This window comes from Mercenaria mercenaria, chromosome 1 (assembly GCF_021730395.1).
Source record: "Mercenaria mercenaria strain notata chromosome 1, MADL_Memer_1, whole genome shotgun sequence".
Classification (NCBI taxonomy): domain Eukaryota; kingdom Metazoa; phylum Mollusca; class Bivalvia; order Venerida; family Veneridae; genus Mercenaria; species Mercenaria mercenaria.
Window position 1 is genome coordinate 44080773 of NC_069361.1, and position 21996 is coordinate 44102768.

General features: G+C 33.9%; 2 protein-coding genes and 1 long non-coding RNA gene across 6 annotated transcripts; 1 reads left to right on the forward strand and 2 right to left on the reverse strand.

Annotated features, from left to right (window-relative positions):
* Positions 1 to 948: 948 nt before the first annotated feature.
* On the reverse strand, positions 949 to 11476 carry LOC123540606 (uncharacterized). The gene is made up of 7 exons (XM_045325792.2): positions 11251 to 11476; positions 10690 to 11004; positions 9815 to 10129; positions 9094 to 9282; positions 8649 to 8667; positions 7877 to 8025; positions 949 to 2280 (listed from the first exon to the last, which is right to left on the reverse strand). Exons 1-7 carry the CDS (start codon positions 11474 to 11476, stop codon positions 2210 to 2212), a joined length of 1284 nt encoding a protein of 427 aa, XP_045181727.2. The 3' UTR covers positions 949 to 2209.
* LOC123540648 (uncharacterized) lies at positions 2571 to 12839 on the forward strand. Of its 4 annotated transcripts, XR_008371353.1 has the most exons (6): positions 2571 to 3390; positions 4098 to 4319; positions 7896 to 8060; positions 9771 to 10144; positions 10541 to 11674; positions 12516 to 12839. It is a non-coding gene; the product is annotated as an uncharacterized LOC123540648 (long non-coding RNA). The 4 variants fall into 4 exon arrangements; XR_008371351.1 differs by having other exon boundaries at positions 2572 to 4319; XR_008371352.1 differs by lacking the exon at positions 12516 to 12839 and adding an exon at positions 12374 to 12511 and having other exon boundaries at positions 2572 to 4319.
* LOC128545918 (putative DMBT1-like protein) lies at positions 12273 to 17059 on the reverse strand. Its single transcript, XM_053545819.1, has 6 exons — positions 16928 to 17059; positions 14911 to 15055; positions 13539 to 13708; positions 13267 to 13423; positions 12895 to 13064; positions 12273 to 12532 (listed from the first exon to the last, which is right to left on the reverse strand). The coding sequence occupies exons 1-6, from the start codon at positions 16974 to 16976 to the stop codon at positions 12273 to 12275; spliced, it is 951 nt and encodes a 316-aa protein (XP_053401794.1). The 5' UTR covers positions 16977 to 17059.
* Positions 17060 to 21996: the final 4937 nt, after the last annotated feature.

The window sequence follows — 21996 nt, forward strand, 5'->3', positions numbered from 1 at the left end:
CTTGAAATTGACATTAAGGATACATGGAAGTCACTGGATAAAAAAAAACATTTATATAACTTGCTGTTTAAGGTTACAAAAAATAATTCATTACTTTTGGTGGTCTCAGATCGAATATATTTTACAATAAAACACAGATCAGTGAACATATATGTGTTCTTGTATTTATCAAATATATGTCGAACACCTCTTGTAGTTTAAGTATACAAAATATTCAGAATTGGAAATTGTGTCGCGTTTCTTTGCATATTGCGTATTTGTTTCTCAGGAATAAAGGTAGCAGTCTTTAAGGTTTATGTAAAAAATAAGCAGCAAAAAGCTCTAGAAATTAAATGCCAGAGATGTGATTTCTAACATTGCCATATGTTTTCAACCTTTATGCACGTAGCATAATACATAAATAATCTATTGGCCAAACAAACAGCATGGAGCAAGTATGAACACATTCCATGGACACATATTTTTCGTCTAACACATAAACGAGAATCGCGGTCGCGATATTTCATATCTAGCTAAGCATAAGAAATGACAAAAAATGTATTATTAAACTCGGATAACAACGGTTGCAAATGACATGTTGATGTACATATTTGTCAGCCTTGCGTTAAAAGTCATGTATTTTATTATCTATAACTGCGTGCATTTGTTTCGTTGCTAAACGACGTAGTCAGTTTTAGAAATACAACAAATATCAAATTTTGCATTCAATTATTTTTCTTTTGTATGTGACTTTTATTTAAAGGATGTGGCTATGTAAATGCAAACGTTCATGATCAACCTATTTAACGACATGAAAAATAGTATATCATCGTATTTTCTTTCGTTTGCAGTTGAATAATACTGTATGCAATGGCGGGTGACATTTGAGCAGTGGGCGAAGGCATTTTTTCGCTGGATTTGGCATCAGTTCTAATTTACTACTGCATTATATGAAAGGAGAAACACAACTGCAATATATAAATTTAATTGTTCTCACGTGTCACAACAAAGTATAAGCATACATCAAGTTACGAGTGTAAACAAATATCAAATGATTGACATAAAAAAAGCCCAACAATGTTCGCTCAATGTCAAATATTGATTCCTACACCCGCCGAACCAATTACATAAAACTTTAAATAATGTCAATCATTACGTCAAAGAACACAATGTCAGCATAATAAATTAGATTCCATACCACAATAAATTCTATTCAATGTCATTATGAAATCTATTTCACACTTTATTAACACACTGATTGAATGTCAATGTAATCGCATTCAATATCAACATGATCAACACAATACTCCACTTTGCTGAATATAAAACTTGGCAAAGTATATTTTCATATAAATAACTATAACAAAATGATGGTTTAATGAAACAATATGAATGGATGAGTATTTAAAAACAATAATGAGAAAAAATATGTATATATCAACATGCTTATAATGCAACAGGGCGGAATTGAATGGGAAGGGGGCGATAGGTATGTAAAACCTAACTACATGTATTTTTGTCAGTGACTTATATCCACCTGTACAAAACTTTGCCGTTTCAATCTAAATTCTGATAAGCTCCTACGTAATGTCGCGCGGCTGAACGGCAGAAAGATGAATATCTTAAAGAGGGTAGGAATCTGAAAAATGGGACCAATCTCGGAATAGAACCTTGCCGTTGGTCAATTTTAAATTTCAAATCAGAATGGAACAAGCGGCTTCTGGCTTTAAAAGTGATCTCAAAAAATCAGCAAAGTCTGAGAGGTATTGCACATTTCATAACCTCTCTTACTGACTCAATCAACCCGGGGCTTGGTTGTGTTTAATGTTTCAAAGGGTATTTGCACAAATTTTGTTATATATACATAGGGCTATTCTCGAAATAATGCATTTCATCTGTCTTAAATCTTCAAACATTACGTCCAAATGTACAACAAAACACTAAAGAAACAGGACAGCAATTGAGATTACTCTTAATGATTACAATAATTGACCAGGTATAACAATTACATGGCATCCGACAAAATAAAATTGATAATGTGATACAAAAACTGTCTTGAAACGTTATTATATGACAATAAATCGGACTTTAGCAACACTTCAAAACAGAAACAGTGTCTTTCATCAATTAATTATTCTGAAGAAACAACTCCTTTAATGTACACATTGATGTTTTCAGTGAAGTAAGCAAGTTATGTCTTCAAAATAAACGATACTGTACAGTAGCAGCGTCATTTATTTCTGATATCAGTATTCACATAAAGTTCCATTTCACTTTTACCTGCTCTGCTCGTCTTTTCATCTGCGAAAATAAATTGGAAATAAATATTAAAGTGAAAAGAAAACAAAGTGCGACATTACACAAGGAACATATGAAGGTGACCGTAGACCAAAGAAGGAATTTATGTTCTCTTGAGAAATAAATAAATGTTATTTTGCAGTAGGCATGCAAAAGCTATAATTTCTGCTTATTCTGTTATTTCAATCCGGTCCATGTAACTTAACGTGCCGTCATAAATCAATTTCACGCAGAAGTAATTCAGGGATGTGGTCGTTTTATATTTCAAACCGGTCATTCATTCACAGGTTACTCAGAAGGCAAGTCGACACTTCGTGTACAAAAATTATGTACATCACATATTTGAAGAGCTAGCGTTTTCCAGTAATGTTGCCACAGAACAAGAAAGGAGGGAGGATTCAAGCGAAATGCAGATAAGTTGTTGAACGATTTTTGTCTTTTTTATTTATTACGTATTTCATGAAAAATAAATGAACAGATAAATTTATTGTCCGCTCAAGCTAACGAGTTATTTCAAATACTTATCCCTGCGTTATTTATGTCGAACAATCATTTGTTATTTTATACCAAAAAAAACTGGGAAAAAAAAGGAAACTTCCGGTTTTTTTTAGTAACAACCATCATTCTTTGTTTACCAGTTTTGAAGACATTGTGTCGGTTGATGATTCACATGTCATGGCCAAGATTCGACAAGTCACAAAATTGTCATAATTAAGGAAGAAAACACATATTTTTCACACTGCTTATACAGTCGAACCTGTAAGACTACCCTAAGCAAACAAAGAAAATGTCTTTGAATATTTGATGAACAACGGGCTCAATGCGTGCATATTTTCTTATTTTTTAACGCTTAGCCTTACATTTAAAAAATCAAACAACACCAAAAACATAGAAAGAGCGGATTGTTTCACATGAAAATTAAAACATATCAAAGCATGTATATTACTCTAAATAACTTTTGTCAGTTTACTAATATGTACATTGAATTCCGGATAAGAACTGCATCAAGGAGCCACACTTCCGTACAATTCGACGCCTTTAGAAAACAATAGAAAACTATGCTGGTATTGGATAAAGTAGTTCGAATAAGTTATTTGGTAGCAATACCTGAAGGTAAGTAGACAGGTAAAAGCTAAATGTTATCAAACCGTCGTCTTTGGTCCCTTTTGTTCTACCATATACGATGTAGATTACATATCGGCTTATGACCAAAATATTGGTGTTAATGCTTGTTATTAAACTGTTGTAAAAGCGGTCAGGTAGAAGCTAAATGCTATTAAACCGTTGTCTTTGGTCCATTAAAGGCTTCCTATTTTGTTCTCTACCATATACGATACAGACTATAATTATTAATCTGTTTTGCTGTGGCTGTTGTAAAAGCGTATTTCTAAAGAGGTGATATTGGTCGAACCGAATTGAACGGCATATGTCATACAAAGTTTGGTTTCGAACTGCACGGCTGTGCTTTCTGTGCTAGATGCTTCCTGTGCATGCATGTATTTAATACTACGTAAGAAAGTAACTCCGTAATATATTATCAATGGATTAGTCGTGTGGGTATTGCAGTTACATTGATTCTTGTGTATCTTATCCGCATACATATCTTACTGCTGCAATCTAGTTAATAATATTAGTCTACAGTGCCAAACGTAGGGCTGTGCGTTTTGTGACGTTATTGTACAGTTTTTCTATTATGAAGATATTTGACTGTGCGACGTTAGGCTCAACAAATTAAATGTATGAATTAGCTATTTGATTTTTTTTTCTTTTATTTAGATGTTCGCGTATGTTGCTTCTACTTTATAAATATCTTTCCATAGGTGTTACGCTGTTTATACGCGCTATTATAATGGAGCTAAGGGAGAAGCGCTGTCGATTCAAACAATACACTAGGAGTAGCAGGGTTCCATGAGAACATTTTCAAAAAAAATCAAGCAGCACACTAAGATTGGCGGATGCCTTGGGAAGCACTGTCAAATCAAACGGTACACTGGCAGTGGTGGAGTGGCATTACCTCGGTGGAGTTGGTTCACCTTAGACTGGTAAATTATGAGCTGATCTATTCAAACTTACTTAATGGCTGGACTGGATTGTTGACTACGTGATGTATCAAGACTAATGCCTCACCTATCTCGGGTTAGACCAATCAAATTCATTAGGGCAAAGGTAACTGCTGCATAGTAGAGATGGTACCTAAGGCTATGTATTCAACGTCAACAACAACAAATCAAGTGCAAAACTGATGTTGCATATCGCTAATCTCACACTAGCAATATTTTAACATAGCACCGTGCAGTAAATACGGGAACTTTTGACAGCGACATCGGCTTCGTTGTTTTGGTGATTAGCTAAAGAAAGGTGATTGTCATTTCTTTTTTTATTAACACAACCATTTTATTTATACTAAAGAACGTTTGCATTATATGAACAGAAGTTTCTGTAACGGCAGATTCCGCAAGGTAAATGCGATTCCGCAAACCTCGGTCAATATGCAAATTAGATCATATCATTTGTAAATACAAGGTTTTTGGTATGGTTTCGGTGTGAGTATGAGATAGAATGTACGTTTTTATATCGCTCTGTTTTAACTTATACATTTTGAGGAGCAAACGAATTTTGTAAAATGTTCAGGGATTCGATGTCGTAAAATTCATATAGTCTATTTATATTTGTTCTCACAAATAATATTTTCTTTTGTATGATCATACCATACCTCTAAATTATCGGCAGTAATAAATAAAAAAAATTGAGTTAGTTCTTTTGAAAATGAAAGATAATGCTTCAATTTTTTTGTTTGAATGATTATTCATAGATCCTGAAGTAAACTATATTTTTGGGAAACACATGCAAATGCATGCATACTTTGTTCAGATAACTAAATAGTCCTAGAAGAGTTATCTGTCATTGGCTTCAGTTTTCCAAGTAGGACCAAATTTTTTGAAACATTATATAATTGAGGTACTCTGGTATTAAGTTTTCAACAGAAAGTAATACATTTTGTATCCGATGCAATTTGAATTCTCCGCATAGTACATGTATTGGGAAATATGGCTTTCGGTGGATTAGGTAAAAAGAAGATAAATAGCACTGGTCAAATATAGTTGAATCTATTTTTTATTGTCATCTTTGAAAGTATATAAGCCAAAAAAAATCTGATATTGTAATAGAAGTGAATGTTTTGATGCGGTTATCATATGAGCAGTCATGATTTTCAATGTACAGTTTATGGGCAAATTTATTTGATAAAATATTGAGTGGCCCTTAACCCACTTTGGTCATTTCGGTACGACATATTGTTTAATAATAATCAGCATAGTCTAGATCATCAAAGATAAAATCATCATTATCAGGTTGAAAAATTCCTTGTGCATTTAGCCTCAGATTTTGGGGTAGCTGTACTTGCCTAGCACTTTGCATTCTCCTTGCATTGTCTAGTGCATGTGTGCTTGCCATGATAACATCAGCATTGTAGCGTTGTCTATTTTGTTTCTATGCAGTTTGGCTTGAAACGTATCATTTCATGAATCGTTTCATGATACTTATATTTCGTAAATATGCCATGATATTTTATTAATTTCCTCCAACGATATTATTATAATAAAGTCACGGCCTTATCCCATTAAATCATTTATTATCTATTGTCAATAGTCAGAAGCGATAGGCCACTGTTACTGACAAATGGTTTAAATCCAGGTCATTTCTCATCATTGTTAAATTAACATGCCTTATAGAGTGAGAGTGAATTTGTCGCTTCTTATATACGTTTCCTACTGATAAAATAAATGAATTTATGTTCTCTTGAGAAATAACTAAATGTTATTTGTATGTAGGTTTGCAAAATTATTCTGTTATTTCCAATGAATTTAACGTGCCTTGATAAATCAATTTCATGAACGAGTAGTTCACGGTGTGGTCATTTTATATTTCAAATAGGTCATTCCTTCACAAGTTACTCAGCAGGCAAGTTGACACTTCGTGTACAAAAGTACCCTCCCTTCTCATCCCAACACTTTCTTAAAAGAATTTCTGCTGCCTTGTTATATATTTTCAGCAACAACACACCAGGTCATGCCACATACAGCCATGCCAATATACAGTGTTTTTTGTCGATAAAGACAATTATTCCTGTTAAGAAGTGACAAGTTTGAAAACAAGCGTATGCAGGCTTTGTTATGAATTATTTGGACTTTAAACGTTCAAAAAGATACTTGATATTTAAAGAATATCAGAAACGTCTACTTATGTACAAAGTACAAACTCTTTTCACGTGTACTAGAGTGAACACGCGTGCAACAGGGGACTCATTTATTTTGATGCAAAATTTCTTTATTCGAAGATTACGAAAGATAAAAATATCATTTTAAATACTTTCGTTTCAATTGAGAGTCGTGATTTTGGTTCTCATCATGGATAATGTACTACCGCATATACATAGCTGAAAGATGATCCAATAAACAAGTGCAGGAGTACTAGTATTCTATTTTCGCAGTAGATTTTATTATTTTAACTTAAACAGTAACTGATGTCCGCCCGTTACAAAAAAAAGACTTATTAATAAAAATATGATCCACAAAAATGGCTTGCCTTTAAATGGCTTTTGATACAGCAGTTGCATCGCAAAATTCCAGCTCACTTCCTAGGTTGGTCACTAGATCAGCATTCAAATTTTGGCGGTCGACTGGCCAGTTGGTGTTGGTGTTAAGGGCGAGCGCTTTTAACTATTAGATGGGGTCTTTACCTATATATTTGTGAATCACTTTGCTACAATCTTCTAACATCAGTGTCTGTTGAAACAGGCATGATTCCCCTGTTTCTGTTGTTGAGTGTGCAGGTTAGTGCAGTCATTTGCTTGGATGGTTAACCTTTGCATGGCACAAATTGCCCGGTCCAAACCTAGCAACCGAGTCCGTTATACAAACATTACAATGAAGGATGAAACATTATATTTATGCATGATATACAAATGTAACCTTTACACTTGCATTGGATTCATAAATTAATTTCCTTTAAGACATGATAAATTTGTTGAAACATTCGTTGTGCATTCAGCCTCGGATTTTCAGTAGCTTGACTTGCCTAGCACTTTGCATTCTCCGTGCATCGTCTAGCGCATATGTGCTGATCATAAGAACTTCAGCATCATAGCGTTGTCTATTTTGTTTCTATGCATTTTGTCTTGGAACGTACCATTTTACGCTTCATTTCATGATACTTATATTTCGCACAGTATGCCATGATATTTTATCAATTTTCTGTAACTATGTTATAATAATAAAGTCATGGCCTTATCCCATTAAATCAGCATTAGTTATTTATTGTCAATAGTCAAAAGCGGCAGGCCACTCTTACTGACATATGGTTTAAATCTAAGTCATTTCTCATCATGTCTGAGTTTGTCGCTTCTTATATTCGTGTCCTACTGTACCAAGTTACAGTATTCCCTCTACCAACAGTACCACTTACATATTCCGATGTGTTTGGCCACCACATACATGAAACTTTACGTTCGTTATTTTGATAATTCACAACAATTAAGAAACATACGTTTATAATCATTCATTGTGTAAATGGACAAACTGATCTTATCTATTATACTTACCCCCGTCTCTAAATTCCAGGACTTCATAGCGTTCTTGGTTATCGGATACATCTTCAGCTGACATACCTAGATTGTCATACGTCTCTTCTTCAAATGTCTTATCTAAAGGCGGAGTTTGCAATCGCCGTCTGTTATAATTGTCCACTAAACTGAGGAGTAAAGCAGACGATAACAAATTTAAAATGTAAGTTTTTGTAGTGCTTTCTTACATATTTATTGTTTTTCTTTCTTCAACATTGTGCTCCTTTATGAGATATTATTTTTCTTATTACCTTATAGCCTGGTACCCGACTGTATTTCGAGAATCATTCTCTCCAAACAACCCGGTATGGAACGCAGAGAATAAACACGGGCACCAGTCTAATTACCTTATTTTAATTTACTAATTAAAATAGTAACGAATCGATCCGCAAGCAACGTTGCAATCATTGCAAAATATACAATCCACTTTGTATATCAGATGTCTGTATATTGAAACACTTTATACAATCATTTGATATGCTCAAATCAGCCTGAATAAACAACTTTAAGATTTTTAAACAAAGGAAATATAATAGCACTTGACGTTGTTATCTATATTATGAATGAATTTTTAAATACGTAGGGAGTGTACTTGATATTGATAGCATATGTATGGAAAAGAATAATGTTGCATGCGATCACAGATGTACCCATACCGCGCACAAATAAACTAGAAAAATAACATCACATTTGTACTATAAACAAAACTACTAAATAATTGCATTTTGACAAATAATCATTGAATGCATACCTATTTTGTCCTTGGTTTCCTGCAAAATAAATGTATCATCTGGATCAAACAACGGTGTGTTAACAGAAGTAATATAAATATTATCATCTATAGGCCTACGATCTAAGCAACGGCTGCACAGGAAATGTTAAATAGAATATCATATATAATTATATTTTGTAGTTAAAAACAAAATTTGACATGCTAACTAATTTTTTTTCAAAATTTCAATTGATTTTCAAACTGAGATAATTATTTATATATAATTATAAATGCATGAAATGCATGTTTAAATGAAAAACTTGATGTAAGCTATAAATAAAAAAACAATGATAAAAATTTACATCACGATAGCACGTTGAGGATTGGCGATTGGTTTTAATATTGTCTTAAGTAGCAGTAAAAGGTAACATATACCTTTTCATTATCAGCACAACAAGCAGTCACTGGACATAATCAAACTTACCATCTTGTATTCTTTTAATCCTCAGGATTAAGGCTAGTATGACAACAGCACATATAAAAACTGCAGTGCCAAGGGAGATTGATAAGTATTTATATATGGATTTGTCTCTCACTGCAGACATGTTTCCGGTTGAAAGTAATGTTGAATTTTCTACCCTTGAGTTATCTGTTGTAGTTTCTACTGAGGACGCTGCATTTAATGAAATGGCAAATAATTGTCATTCAGAACTATCAGCTTAAACAAAATGAGAAAAACAGTTTTGTAGTATATATGAAAAATATAATAGTATAATGTTTTTAAGGGAATTGAAAGCTGCAAATTGATTAATTAAGCCGGCTAATATTTCCCGACAAAAATATACCCTTTTGAATTTAAGCAGTTAAGAAATGTTGTTTCGTACAGTCCACTCATAAGTTCAATTGTGCAAGACACAAGTGTTAAAGTCGTCTTGTAAGACATTTTATTTCTGTGATGAGGTGGCTATGATACCTTCCTTCTTGAGCTAGGTTTGATTCGATTCTGGGCACTGGCATAAAGGATAATGTATGTGTTGTCCACTGGTAAAATATGATAACAGTTTACCGATCAATAAATAATTGTTTTTTATGAAATACTAACTGACTGCAGGAGTAGTAGTAGAAAACTCGTTTCGAGTTAATTGTCATGTTTTGTTTTAGCAAACACGCCATGTCAGCTATTGCAACAAGTATTTAAAACTTACATGTGATGAAAAGGATGATCACTGGAGATTTCACGCTGTTTACTGACGGTATATTAAAAGCCTCACAGTGGAATCTCACAGATTTAAACGAGGTATCATTTACAATAAAATTCAGTTCGCTAACAATCTGTGAGAGATTTGTCTGTCTGTCAGTGAACACAGTGTCCCTTGAAGACAACACCGAGTGGTTCTTATTGATAAACCACTGAACTGTTGGAACAGGATCACTGTACGAAGTGGTACAAGACAAATTGATCGTGTCTCCAAACGATACACTATGCCGACTAGTGTGTATGGACACTTCCGATACAGCAACTATAACAAAACACAGTAATAAATCATTTCACTTAATATTTGATTTAGATCTATTTTTCGTTGTAAAAAACATGTATCGACGTGCAATCTTCAATGACTTCTGCTTTGGCATATACTCGATAGAACGAATTCACTTGTTATATGTGTGAACAATAAACTGACAAGCCTTTATACTTGGAAAATATTTCTGCAACGCACATACGTTTTAAAAACTATCACAATGTTATATAAAACGAAATAAAAGAAGTGTGTCGTGATAACTACAAGAAAAATATTAAAGTTATATTTACACACTATAAAATTGCTAAGCTTATAATTCTAATCTCAGCTTGAAGTCAAAATATATGACCTATATTGTCATGATATCAAGATTACAATGTCAATAATATATCTGACTTTTCATTTCTGCAGACAAGGCGATGAAAGTTAGGAGAAATATTCCCACAGAGAAAAAGCTAAGAACTTCATTACTGTACAATTACACCACCGCCTCGTAAGCTGTTTCAAATCTAATTCTAATTTGTATACAAAAGTCTTCAAAACATTGAATACAATTGTACCTCCAACAAGGATTCTTACACGTTCCGATACAAATCTGAGGTCACCATATGCAAGTTGAAGCCGGCAAGATATAGTTGAACCATTATGTTTTCTGACATCAGGGATAAAAGTTAATCTAGATATGGTCATATATCTCCCTGTATTACTCATCTGGTAGGTGTCTGTGACATTGTATTCAAGAAGAAAATTCCATGTGATAGTCTGTCTTGGAATGGATGGACCGGCAACACAAACTAAATCAGTTGAAACACCGCTGTTGACAATAATTTGGTCGCCTGTGTGGGAACTATTAAGGAATTGCAATTCACCTGTTCCTGCAAATACATTACTGTTAATAACATATTTATAATTTAATATTTTGGATGTGCTATTCTCATGTTTTAACATAATATTGTGTTTTAAATAGGAGCTCTAAAATGAATTTCTGTCACATGTTACTTTCCTGGTGGTGGAAAAGCTATTTATTCCGAATAATACACTGTACGATACTCTGCAACTTTCCCAGGAATATCTTAAGACATAACAGCAAGTGAGTACATTCAGTACGAATGAAAAAATACCGATTTCTCCGCAAACGAGGTATGTAGTCGTATTGGCGTCGTCAAAGCCTGATGGGTTATAAACTACACCCGAATCTGTCACAGTAAACTGACAGTGACCAACGTTTCTCTCATTTCCGTCACATTTGACAGATGTTACCATTTGTGCGTTCTTGAAAATCACACTGTCGGTTTTCACTCTATAAGTATTTCTGCAGTAATGAGGAATGTCGTTTAAAGAAAACATACATAAAAGTAAAAACAACTGAAGATCCTTTTTGTATGTCGTCTTTTGTCGAAAGGGTCAAGACGTTTATGCCACAGAGGTGAAGGCACCGGGTTCGATTCCTAGCTTCTCTCATTGCGATGTGTCTTTTGGCATGACACTTTATCACGATTGCCTCAGTCGACCCAGCTGTAGGTGTGCACCAGTAAATTGCTGACGGTAAGGTTTAATTTATTTTAATTGATGTTCTTAAAATAGGGTCCTCAAAAGCTCTACAGAGCTTTTGTCCATTTTTACACAAAGTAACAGTAATCGGAGAGGCCAACCCATGTGAAATTGGATACCGTACACACAGAGAAAATGTCTTGTTTAAGGTAACAATTTGCCTATATTTTCTTTATTACTTCGCGGATTTTCATAAAATAAAGTGCTCGATGACAGCAAAGAAATTGCTTTTCTCCGCACAAACCATCAACCATCAGTTCTCAGTACTCTTCTCGAACACACTACCCAATTGCTTTTCATGAATTAACTGTGTAGATAACGTACACACACTGTCTGAGAACAGAAGGAAGTAAGAATTGACTGCAAACGTTTCATGCGGAGCAGAACACTCAACACCCATTTTTTTGTCTTTGACGCTTAATGAGGAAAATATAGGCCAAATACAACCTAAATCGGGACATTATCTCTGCGTGTACGACCTTTACCTTTACCTGCGCGTTTTCCTCATAAAACGTCGGCCTTAAGTGATAATCTTTTAGATAATGATACATATTTTGAAGGATTAACTATTATATTTTTTCCTAAATACTTTTCATTTAAGTGTATTTACATAAAAAATTCTCTTTAATTTATGTCGATATATTGTGATATTTATGATAATAAGATAAATATATTTCCTTGATGTATTTGTAGTTTTGAATCCAAGTTGTCGACAGAGTACTGTTTCTTCATTAGTAGTAAGTGCTCCATATTTGACGTTGACCCAATGACCTTTGAACAGAATCTGAATTATCCCGTCTTTATTATGGTTTGAAGTGACTTCCATATTTTTCAGGCGAACTTCGAGATTATCTGAAGAGGCAGGTTCTTAGAGAAATGATATCATCAATTTGTTAATTCATTAATGACATGTCTTTGCGAAGAATGTAACTTTTACAAACAACACAACACGACTTATTCTATTGGACACAAAGTATTATGGTCAAAAAGCAAAATATTTAACCTTTATTTCAAGTGTGATATTGATACAACATCATACAAGTAAAACAAATTTTATATACTTTTCAATATCTTTTTTCCCTTGAAACTACCTGTTACATTTTGGTATATATTATTGTAGAAAAAATATACGGGTGCACCCATATTATAATCTACTGAAATGTCAAAGAACTTATTAAAAGAGTGTAAATAACATTGTTTAGACTGTAACTTACATCCACATATCACGCCAGCATCCTCTGAATGGCCACAGTCATTATTTCCCAAGCTATTTTTAGAACACGAGTTCAAATTTGCTTCAGTACCGCTACAGCCGACATTGTCCAGCCATACTGGACCCGTTCCAGTTCCAAAGTATGCACTTGTCATTGGCCGCGGATAAGACCTGTTCGGGATTGATAAGCAGAATTGTTGAAAATAAAGATTTAATCTTCAGAAAATACACATACTTTTTGTACTTTGAGGGTAAAAGATAGTTACTTATTTAAGTAGGAAGTCATTATACATAAAGCACTTATTCTACCAAATATTTGAAAAGGGTGGAAATGAGTTTAAGTCAAAGGATGAGAAATTCACATAATGTATACGTAGGATGTCCAAGTTGTCGACAAACAACAGCTGCATCGTGTTCGTCCCATTCATCGTCACACACTGTTCCGATTGACTTATTTCTTCCAGTTATTACCTGAACTCTTCCAAAGTTAGTTCCATGGTTTCCGCCGAAGTATATGGACAGATAAGTCCCTGCAAAAAATGAAAAAAAAAGAATTTGCAATGAGTCTTTACTGATGTTTATTGATATGCTTCATTTAAGGAATCACAAATGATACAGATTGATATCTATTTTTAGGGACTTTACCTTGGCATAAAACTGCAGCATCTTCGCTATGATCACAGTTGTGTTTTCCATATCCAGGAAAGCTGCATGATGTAATTTTGCTTTCTGTTCCACGACAATCTACATCATCCATCCAGATTGGCCCAGAGCCTAAACCCAAAGTGGCGGAACTCAAGGCTGTAGCATAAGACCTATAAAATGAAGTAATTGTTGAGTAGTACGAACGAAAGTCTATAAGACTGAAAACGATTTAATGCTGTAAAATGTATACGCTCAAATATGTGTATACAATAAATATGAGCAACCTCTAATGATACTATATTTATATATAGAATGGCATTGCTTTGGGCGGCCGTTCATGGTATTATTTCTTACCGCGTGTTTAAAGTGGACATGTCATCTACAAATACCTCCGAAAATAAAAAAGATGAATACATTGTTCAATTAAATGGATTACGTATGTCTATAAATTATTTTCCCGATCGAAATAAGGTGAAACGAGTTTTATTTCGTTTTACCGAAATGAAAAAACATCGTACTGTCTGTGGTATATAACATTCTTTGTGCAGTAAATCATTACTTCAATTTGTATATTCTTTTGTGCTTTAGCCTTATTTGCCAATTTTCATAAAAGGTTAACTGCCTTAAATGATCACAGGATTATAGATATAAGATATCTGATTACAGTATATATAATCGACCCTATCATGGTTAAACCTCTCATTGCATTTTGTTAGCAGTATATATATATATGCCTTTCATATATATATATATATATATATATATATATATATATATATATATATATATATATATATATATGCCTTTCATATAGATATGTATTTAACGTAGCAATATGGGCCTTCTTATATTGTCACGTCTAATATGTCCTTAATTTTCACAGCATGTAATTTTATAATGCTACAAAACAAAACACCAAATACCATACAAAACTTTTCCATGTGAGACAAGGTTAAAGAAAATGAAATGTGAAGTCAAAAGCATGATTTCCTTTGAAAAGTGATCATGTGATAAAATTGTGTTTCCACCTCGATCCTACAATACATGCTCTATCTATTCTAGTTGAACTGGCGCTCAGCTTACAACCTCAACCAAATACAACACGATAAAAGGCATTGTAAAAAGATACATTCATTTGCATAAATCTATATAAGTAAACGCCTGAACTACAGTCGTATGGAATCCCATCCCCTCCCCCCCCCCCCCCCCCCTTTTTGGCGCATTATATTTTGTTTCTTAACAGCGGTTCTTAATCACAAGGGATATGTTCACAATTCTAGATATGAAATAATTCAAGATCCGTAATTATGTAAAATTAAGTTAAACGTTTTTTCTTGACCTTAGAATTGCAGGTATATTTTTTTCCACTTACGTGGGAAGACCGAGCTCTCTGCAAACTACTCTTGCATCGTCATTGTCCCAGCTGTCGTCACAGATTGTCCCGTTCATATTGTTCGTATATATTTCCACTCGACCATAATTTCTGCCATGATATCCGGCTAAATAAACACTGTTACCTGCATAAGATATTTATACCGTGTTCAGACTACGTTTTTAATCCTACATTAACTTGGGTTTATTTTTTAAACTCGTTTGCGTCCACACTATATGTGGTGTAAAACGTGAATTTTGTAAAGGTCAAGTGGTTTCTGTAATGTAGCATTAAAACTACCTCGGAGGTGGTTTTAATACTACATTAAAAAGTAATGCTACATTATTTTACAAATGTGAACGCAAATGTGGGTTATAACTGGTTTTACAATCCCAAATCCACAGATCTTACCTTTTGGAGGAAGAATACCATGTGTTTCTCTTTTGTATCAAACAATTGATGCTGTGGCTGGCAAAAGTAACTGGACTGTTGTTGAAACAAAAACATTAAATTGCGATATGGGGTCATGCTGACGCTCAAAATGGACAATAGATGGAATGAACAGAAATTCTTAGATGAACACAGAAGTTTAAATATTGATGACCCCTTCTTGTTTCTGTTAGCCTCAATTCTTTGTAACCTTTTTTGCTTATTGCAAGATATTTGTTAACTTCCAACATTGCATGTATATATTTAAACCACATTTCTTTGCCTAGTGTGGACGCAAACTAGATTGTATTTTGATGGGTTTTGAATGTCAAATACCAATTATAGCCAATTAGTGCCTAATAAAAATAAAACCGTTCTGCTAGTGTGAACACGGTATTAGTCATTGATAATTATATCCTAAACAAAGACTACTATGTATGCAGATAGTTCAGTCACAAAAGATCGTGTATCGGGCTGATCACACACTTTCCCTATGACATTTAGCATCAAATATGAGGACGCGGTGGTATTTTTGGCGTATGTGTTGGCACCTGTTTTAATAAGAATACACAAAAATCACACAATGCGCATTTACCAAAAGAGATACAGTTGGCATGCATTAACACAGCTAATGTAATTTTACATCTACGGCCTCGTCTATCACAGTACATCGTCACTGGCTCTATGCTATTTACTAAATACGAATATTAAATAGGAAAAGTGCAGATAAAATAATTATCTGTGGTTTTATGACGTGTTCCTGGAACTGTTTAATATGTGACCCAAATGTAGCAAAATATATTAAATAAAAACTAGACACTATTTTTATATATGAAAATATGAACCATTAGTACATATAGTTTATGAACATATCAAATTGTAAAACAAAACTATAAACTTGTTGCTTATTTAAAACAAACCAACAATATGCAGGATCGGTTTGATTCAGGACCTGTGCATTAAAAGTATTATACATTAGGTTTAACATAGTGTACACTTAAAACATGTACAGCTTAACGCAGTATTTATTTTTACAACCGCTTTAAAAATTTGAAGTTTGTTTACTAATTGACTTTTAATAATTGATGTACACTGCTTTCATAATGACCTTTATACATTTACTTCATAAATCCTTTGATGAATAATGTCTATATTTCACTGAAATACTTAATGGTAAAATGCTTTAGCGAAAGATGGACATCGGATATCTTTAATATGAAATTTATTAGATTAGAAACTGGGGTGTTGCTTCACACTTCTAGCGGAGCATTGAGCAGAGCATGCTGTAATTTGCAAAACTGGTTGTTGCTATATCAAATAAAATATATGCCTAATGTTTGTTTTAGCATAAAAACTGTGTGTAACATTTTACACATCACGATTTGATTGAGTTGATACTGGTTTTACAATGTTTCAATTACATGTATGACATGACCAGCAATGCTATACATTTTTGTGAAAAATAAATTAAAGTACTTGCTTGAACTGAAATCTTCCCATGAATAATAATGATAATAATAGAAATAATAGAAATGATACTCTTTCTTCTCATATAGTAAACTACCTGTATTGAGGTAAATGTATTTACCTTTGCAATAAAGAAATATATCTATGAAAATTAAAATAGTTCCAAACATTTTTAGTTTTAAACGAGGAAGTTAAAAAAGTTTATTATTTTCAAATCACTGTGTACATTACGTAGATCATACTAACGCTCTAGCTGTATTATTCGTTCAGGGCATTATGGGTAAGGATTGATTTTCCATGGAGTCGTTAACAAGGTAGTTAAAGTATGGTACACTTAAGCGGACACATTTTGCAGTTAGAAATCGTTGGACGAAGCATTTGAATAGAGGAGTTGAGAGACTGATTGACAGATGCTCGATTGAAATTAAATTATTTATACATTATGCCTCTGTTAAAGAGAAATAAATACTTCTAGAGTTGATGACGCATCTCAGTCAGCTTATACAAAAGGTCACTCAAAGTAAGGTTTAAACATTATGCAGGTATCAAAAAGGACATACACTTATAATCCACGTGGTACCTCAGACAAAGGTTATACATTAAGTAACTAATAAAGAGAAGGTCTATACACTATAAAAACTAAGGACACACCTCAGAGTCAGGTTAAAAATTAAGGCTATGCTCTATGAAAGCTGTAGACGCACACCAGAGCAAAGGTATATATAAAGTCATTATTAAAGACGGCGTCATACACCTCAGACACAGGTTATACATATAGCCTGTGTGGAAGCGGAATACACTATAGATGTCAAAGACGCATCTTGGAGTAAGGTTATATGTTTTGTCACTTATAAAGACTAATAGACACTATAAAAGCTAAGTTAAGACATTTATAAAGAGAACCTTTGTTTCTATGAAAGTTTAGGACGCATCTCAGAGTCGGGTTATATATCAAGTCACTATTAAGGCAAACCATTAAAGTGGCTGACAAACCACAGCTGAAGGTGAAACATAAGGTCGCTATCAAAGAGAACTATACACAATTAAGTTGCGGACGCACCTCTGAGAAGGTAAAACATAATTGAACCCGCATTAAAGAGGACTAAATACTATAAAGAAATTGAGGATGCGCCTCAGAATAAGGTTATACGGCAACTGACCAGTCGCCAAATGACCGATTGCTCCGCCCTACAGGTCACGTGGTCAGGGAAGGCAAAACCTTCGGCAAAACAAACAACAAAATGGCGGACGAGATAACATTGAACGATTTTCAATGTTTATTCAACGCTAAATATGGTTCAGTACTATATGCAAAGAAGCAATCTGCTAGCTTCAGACAAACATCCTTCTTTATTAGGGGTACTAAGATATTGATTCTAGTGGTACGATGCGTACACCTCTAGATACAACTATAAGGGAATATTTACATCTGCCCTTTTATTTTTCATTGAAAATTATGACGGTCATTTTGTATGAACAGCAAAAGAAAAGGCACCAAAGTTACGACATTGCTGCTTGGTGATAAAAGGTCACTGTTTTGACGACGTCCGCGTATAGTGAGGGCGAACGTTCCTTAGATGACGTCACAGATGTAACGTCTAATAAACAGAATGGCCTTGGAAGCTGATTTTAATTATCTATCACATGATTTTATTCACAAATGGAAAGGAAATATAATGTGAATATAAGATATGAATTAATTTTTAGATATTGTGGGTTATTTGCTTTTTATTTGCTTATTATTTATTACATATGTTTTTAACTTTGTTGCAAATGATATGTCAAATTAGGTTTAAACAATATATAAAAACGTGAATCTAAATGGTTAACAGATACCAGTGTTCACTCGATGTTTACATTTTCTTTGGAAACGGGAATAACCTAGAAAGATCAAATCAATCATGAGGAGTGCTAAATAAGACAAAATGAAGTTACTAACTTGATATTTTAGGGCAATATTTCATACTTTTAACAGGAGAGAAAACGTGTTTTAACAGAGAGATGTTGTTAAAACACCTTTATATGTATGCGCATACTATGGTTTAACGTAATCGTATTACGGTCCCAAAACGGATAATTCAAAAGTAAATGACGCCAACGTGAAAAAAATACGTAGACATTCCCGCGCATTTCATGGAAACTTAATGACGTTGAGGGACAATATATTCATTTTATTAGATTTTTTTTACGCATTTAATACTAGAATGCTAGAACACTTTCGAGCTTATGCACCAATAAATTCCTCGGAATTCTACATGTGTTATAACATGAAAATATGCGTTATCCCAATATTCATTTTATGCACGTTCGGTAAACCAAGAGAAGATTTCATAAACAATTCCTTTTGTTTTTCCAATTAATTGATTACAAAACAAAGTGTTCCATACTGATTTATTTATTGTAAAACAAACCGTTTATGTTTATTGTATGGAAATAAAAAATTTTTTCTTAATTTATACCACTTAATAATGCACAGTGTCACAGGTTCCTAATTTACAGATTAGTGTACTTAATCTCTGATAATAGTAAGAAAAGGAACGATATGTTTAACATAGAAAAGCTCGTGTAAATATGTAGCAATTAAATAAAACGAAAATGCAATGAACCATATACTTGTACATGTTATTCAATGACAATGCCTTTATAGATGACGAGGGGGCCTCCGTTGCCAAGTGTTTAATGCCGCTGATTTCAAGACACTTGTCCCTCATCGATGTGGGCTCGAGCCTTACTCGGGGCCTTGAATTCATCATATGAGGAAGCCTTCCACTTGGCTTTTCACTCGGCGTTAAAAAATCGCCCCGACTTCATCTCAGTGTTGTTATATTTTCTGGTCCTTCGGGATCATTGATTTCAACTCATTTAGATTTGAAGATTGAATACTGCTTACGCCGGTGCTAGGGGGTATGGGCAGTGTTGCATTTGTCATTACTGCTCATGATCAGACTCAATCAAACCTAGTCCTTAATTTTCACTGTTTGCCTTGTTCTCGGTGCTTCCGAGGGATCTACATTTTAGATTATATTTACGGAAGATCGGTGGCTCTACCCAGGAGCCCGCTCGTGATGAAATAATGCACGGAGGGGCACCTTGAGTCTTCCTCCACCATCAAAGCTGGAAAGTTGCCATCTGACCTATAATTGTGTCGGTGCGACCTTAAACCCAACAAAACTTTATAGATGACGAAGCAACAAGATAAATTCCATTAAGGGCCTGACGAAACAGGACAGATGACAAATATCAAAACATCGCAGTGGGCTTTAAGAGATACCCTTCATCACAGTCTTGACACTGGAAAAATCAGACGTCCACGTCTTGAGAAAGACCAGATCTAACAATTAAGGTAACATTTCTAGAGCATTACCATAATTTATTTTGCAAACTTTATTAAAGCTAGATTGTTTTACATAGGATTCTCTAGCTGTACATGGCTCGTGCATGGCTTGGGTATTACGATTATCATAGGTTACCTGTAATTCTAAAGGCAATTAAGGGAGGTAATTAAAGAATATATTTCAAGGGAGGTAATTTTATCTGACAAAAACAAAGAAGTTCGGCACTGTGAGTGATATAGAGAAATATCTCACTGATATTTTTCAGCATTTCACCAGCTAGCAGAAAAAAAATGACATATTCGAAGAAACGTTTTCCAAATGGCAGATATTCTGAAACAAAACGCTCGTACTTCCTTAAAGCATATAATTTCCTTACATGAGTACACGCTATTGTTTTCAAACGTTTGCCTATTCATAAAATGTAGAATTTCCTATAAGAGGTAACTTGGATAAACAGCAGTCCAAAATATATTGCTTGATTTTTAGTATGTAACATGACTTTTGGCATTCATGCTGCGGGAAGTCGTGATTTGAACGACTCAGTATAGTGCAAGGGCTTTTGATTAATGTAGGAAAAACAAAATGGTAAATCAGCTGGGATATAACTGTAACACTTATTTATTTAAGCTGTTTACCAAATAATCGTCATAAAATTTGGTTAGAGTGTATGTTGAATTTCGAAAAATATTCTAAGAACATCTTACGGGAATTAAACCTATTGCTCGTAAGATCTAAAACAATTACTTGGAATTTTAAGCCTTGTTTCATTCAAAATTAAAGTTTAAAGTTACGGAAAATCGCAAGCCTCGTTACAAGCACTACAAGTGTCATTTTTTTGGAGAATGTTTAAGACATTCTAAAATCAGATTAGAAAAGCTTTAACTTGGGATCTGTAGGCGTTTAGTTGTGCTACGTTAAGTTTGTTTTTTAGCTGCAGGATTTATTACTTTGGCTGGGGTCTAATTTCAAGGCAATAGTGTGACTCGAAGTATTTACAAATAACCTAAACCGACCACGCAAAATTCATATATAGGAAATGTTTTTTATTATGCGTAGTCTATTTCCAGAACATTTTGCATAATAAAACACAGGAAAGTCACTTTATAAATTACCAAAAATGTATTACAAACTCTCTGTATGCAACCCTAGTAGCCTATGATATATGAGGAATCCTATAGAGACGACTTCTTGAAACGCACTATAAAGACCCCTAAAGTTGACTTGAAATTGACCTTTAAGACACATAGAAGACACTTTTATTACCTTTGTGGTACCTGTAAAATAATAAGCAACAAAAAGCATTAGGAATTAGAGATTCGATTTCTAACATTGTTCATCCTTTTTTCTACCTTTGCACGTAGCATAATACAAAAATAATCTATTGGACTCTCCCAAACAAACATCATGGGGCAAGTATGATCAAATGACATTAACAAGTTTTTTGTCTAACAAATACCGCGATATTTTCACATCTAGCCGAGCAAATGATGAAAATAGTATTATTAAACTCTGAACAACGGTTGCAAATAGCACGTTGATTAACATATTTGTTTGTCAGTCTTGTGTGGCGGCCGTAAAAAGTCGCCCCGACTTCATCTCAGTGTTGTTATATTTTCTGGTCCTTCGGGATCATTGATTTCAACTCATTTAGATTTGAAAATTGAATACTGCTTAAGCCGGTGCTAGGGGGCGTGGCCAGTGTTGCATTTTCCATTCCTGCTCATGAACAGACTCAATCAAACCGAGTCTGCAATTTTCACTGTTTGTGTTGTTCTCGGTGCTTCCGAGGGATCTACTTTTCAGATTATATTGTATTAAAAGTCAGGCATTTTATTATCTAAAGCTATGTTTATTT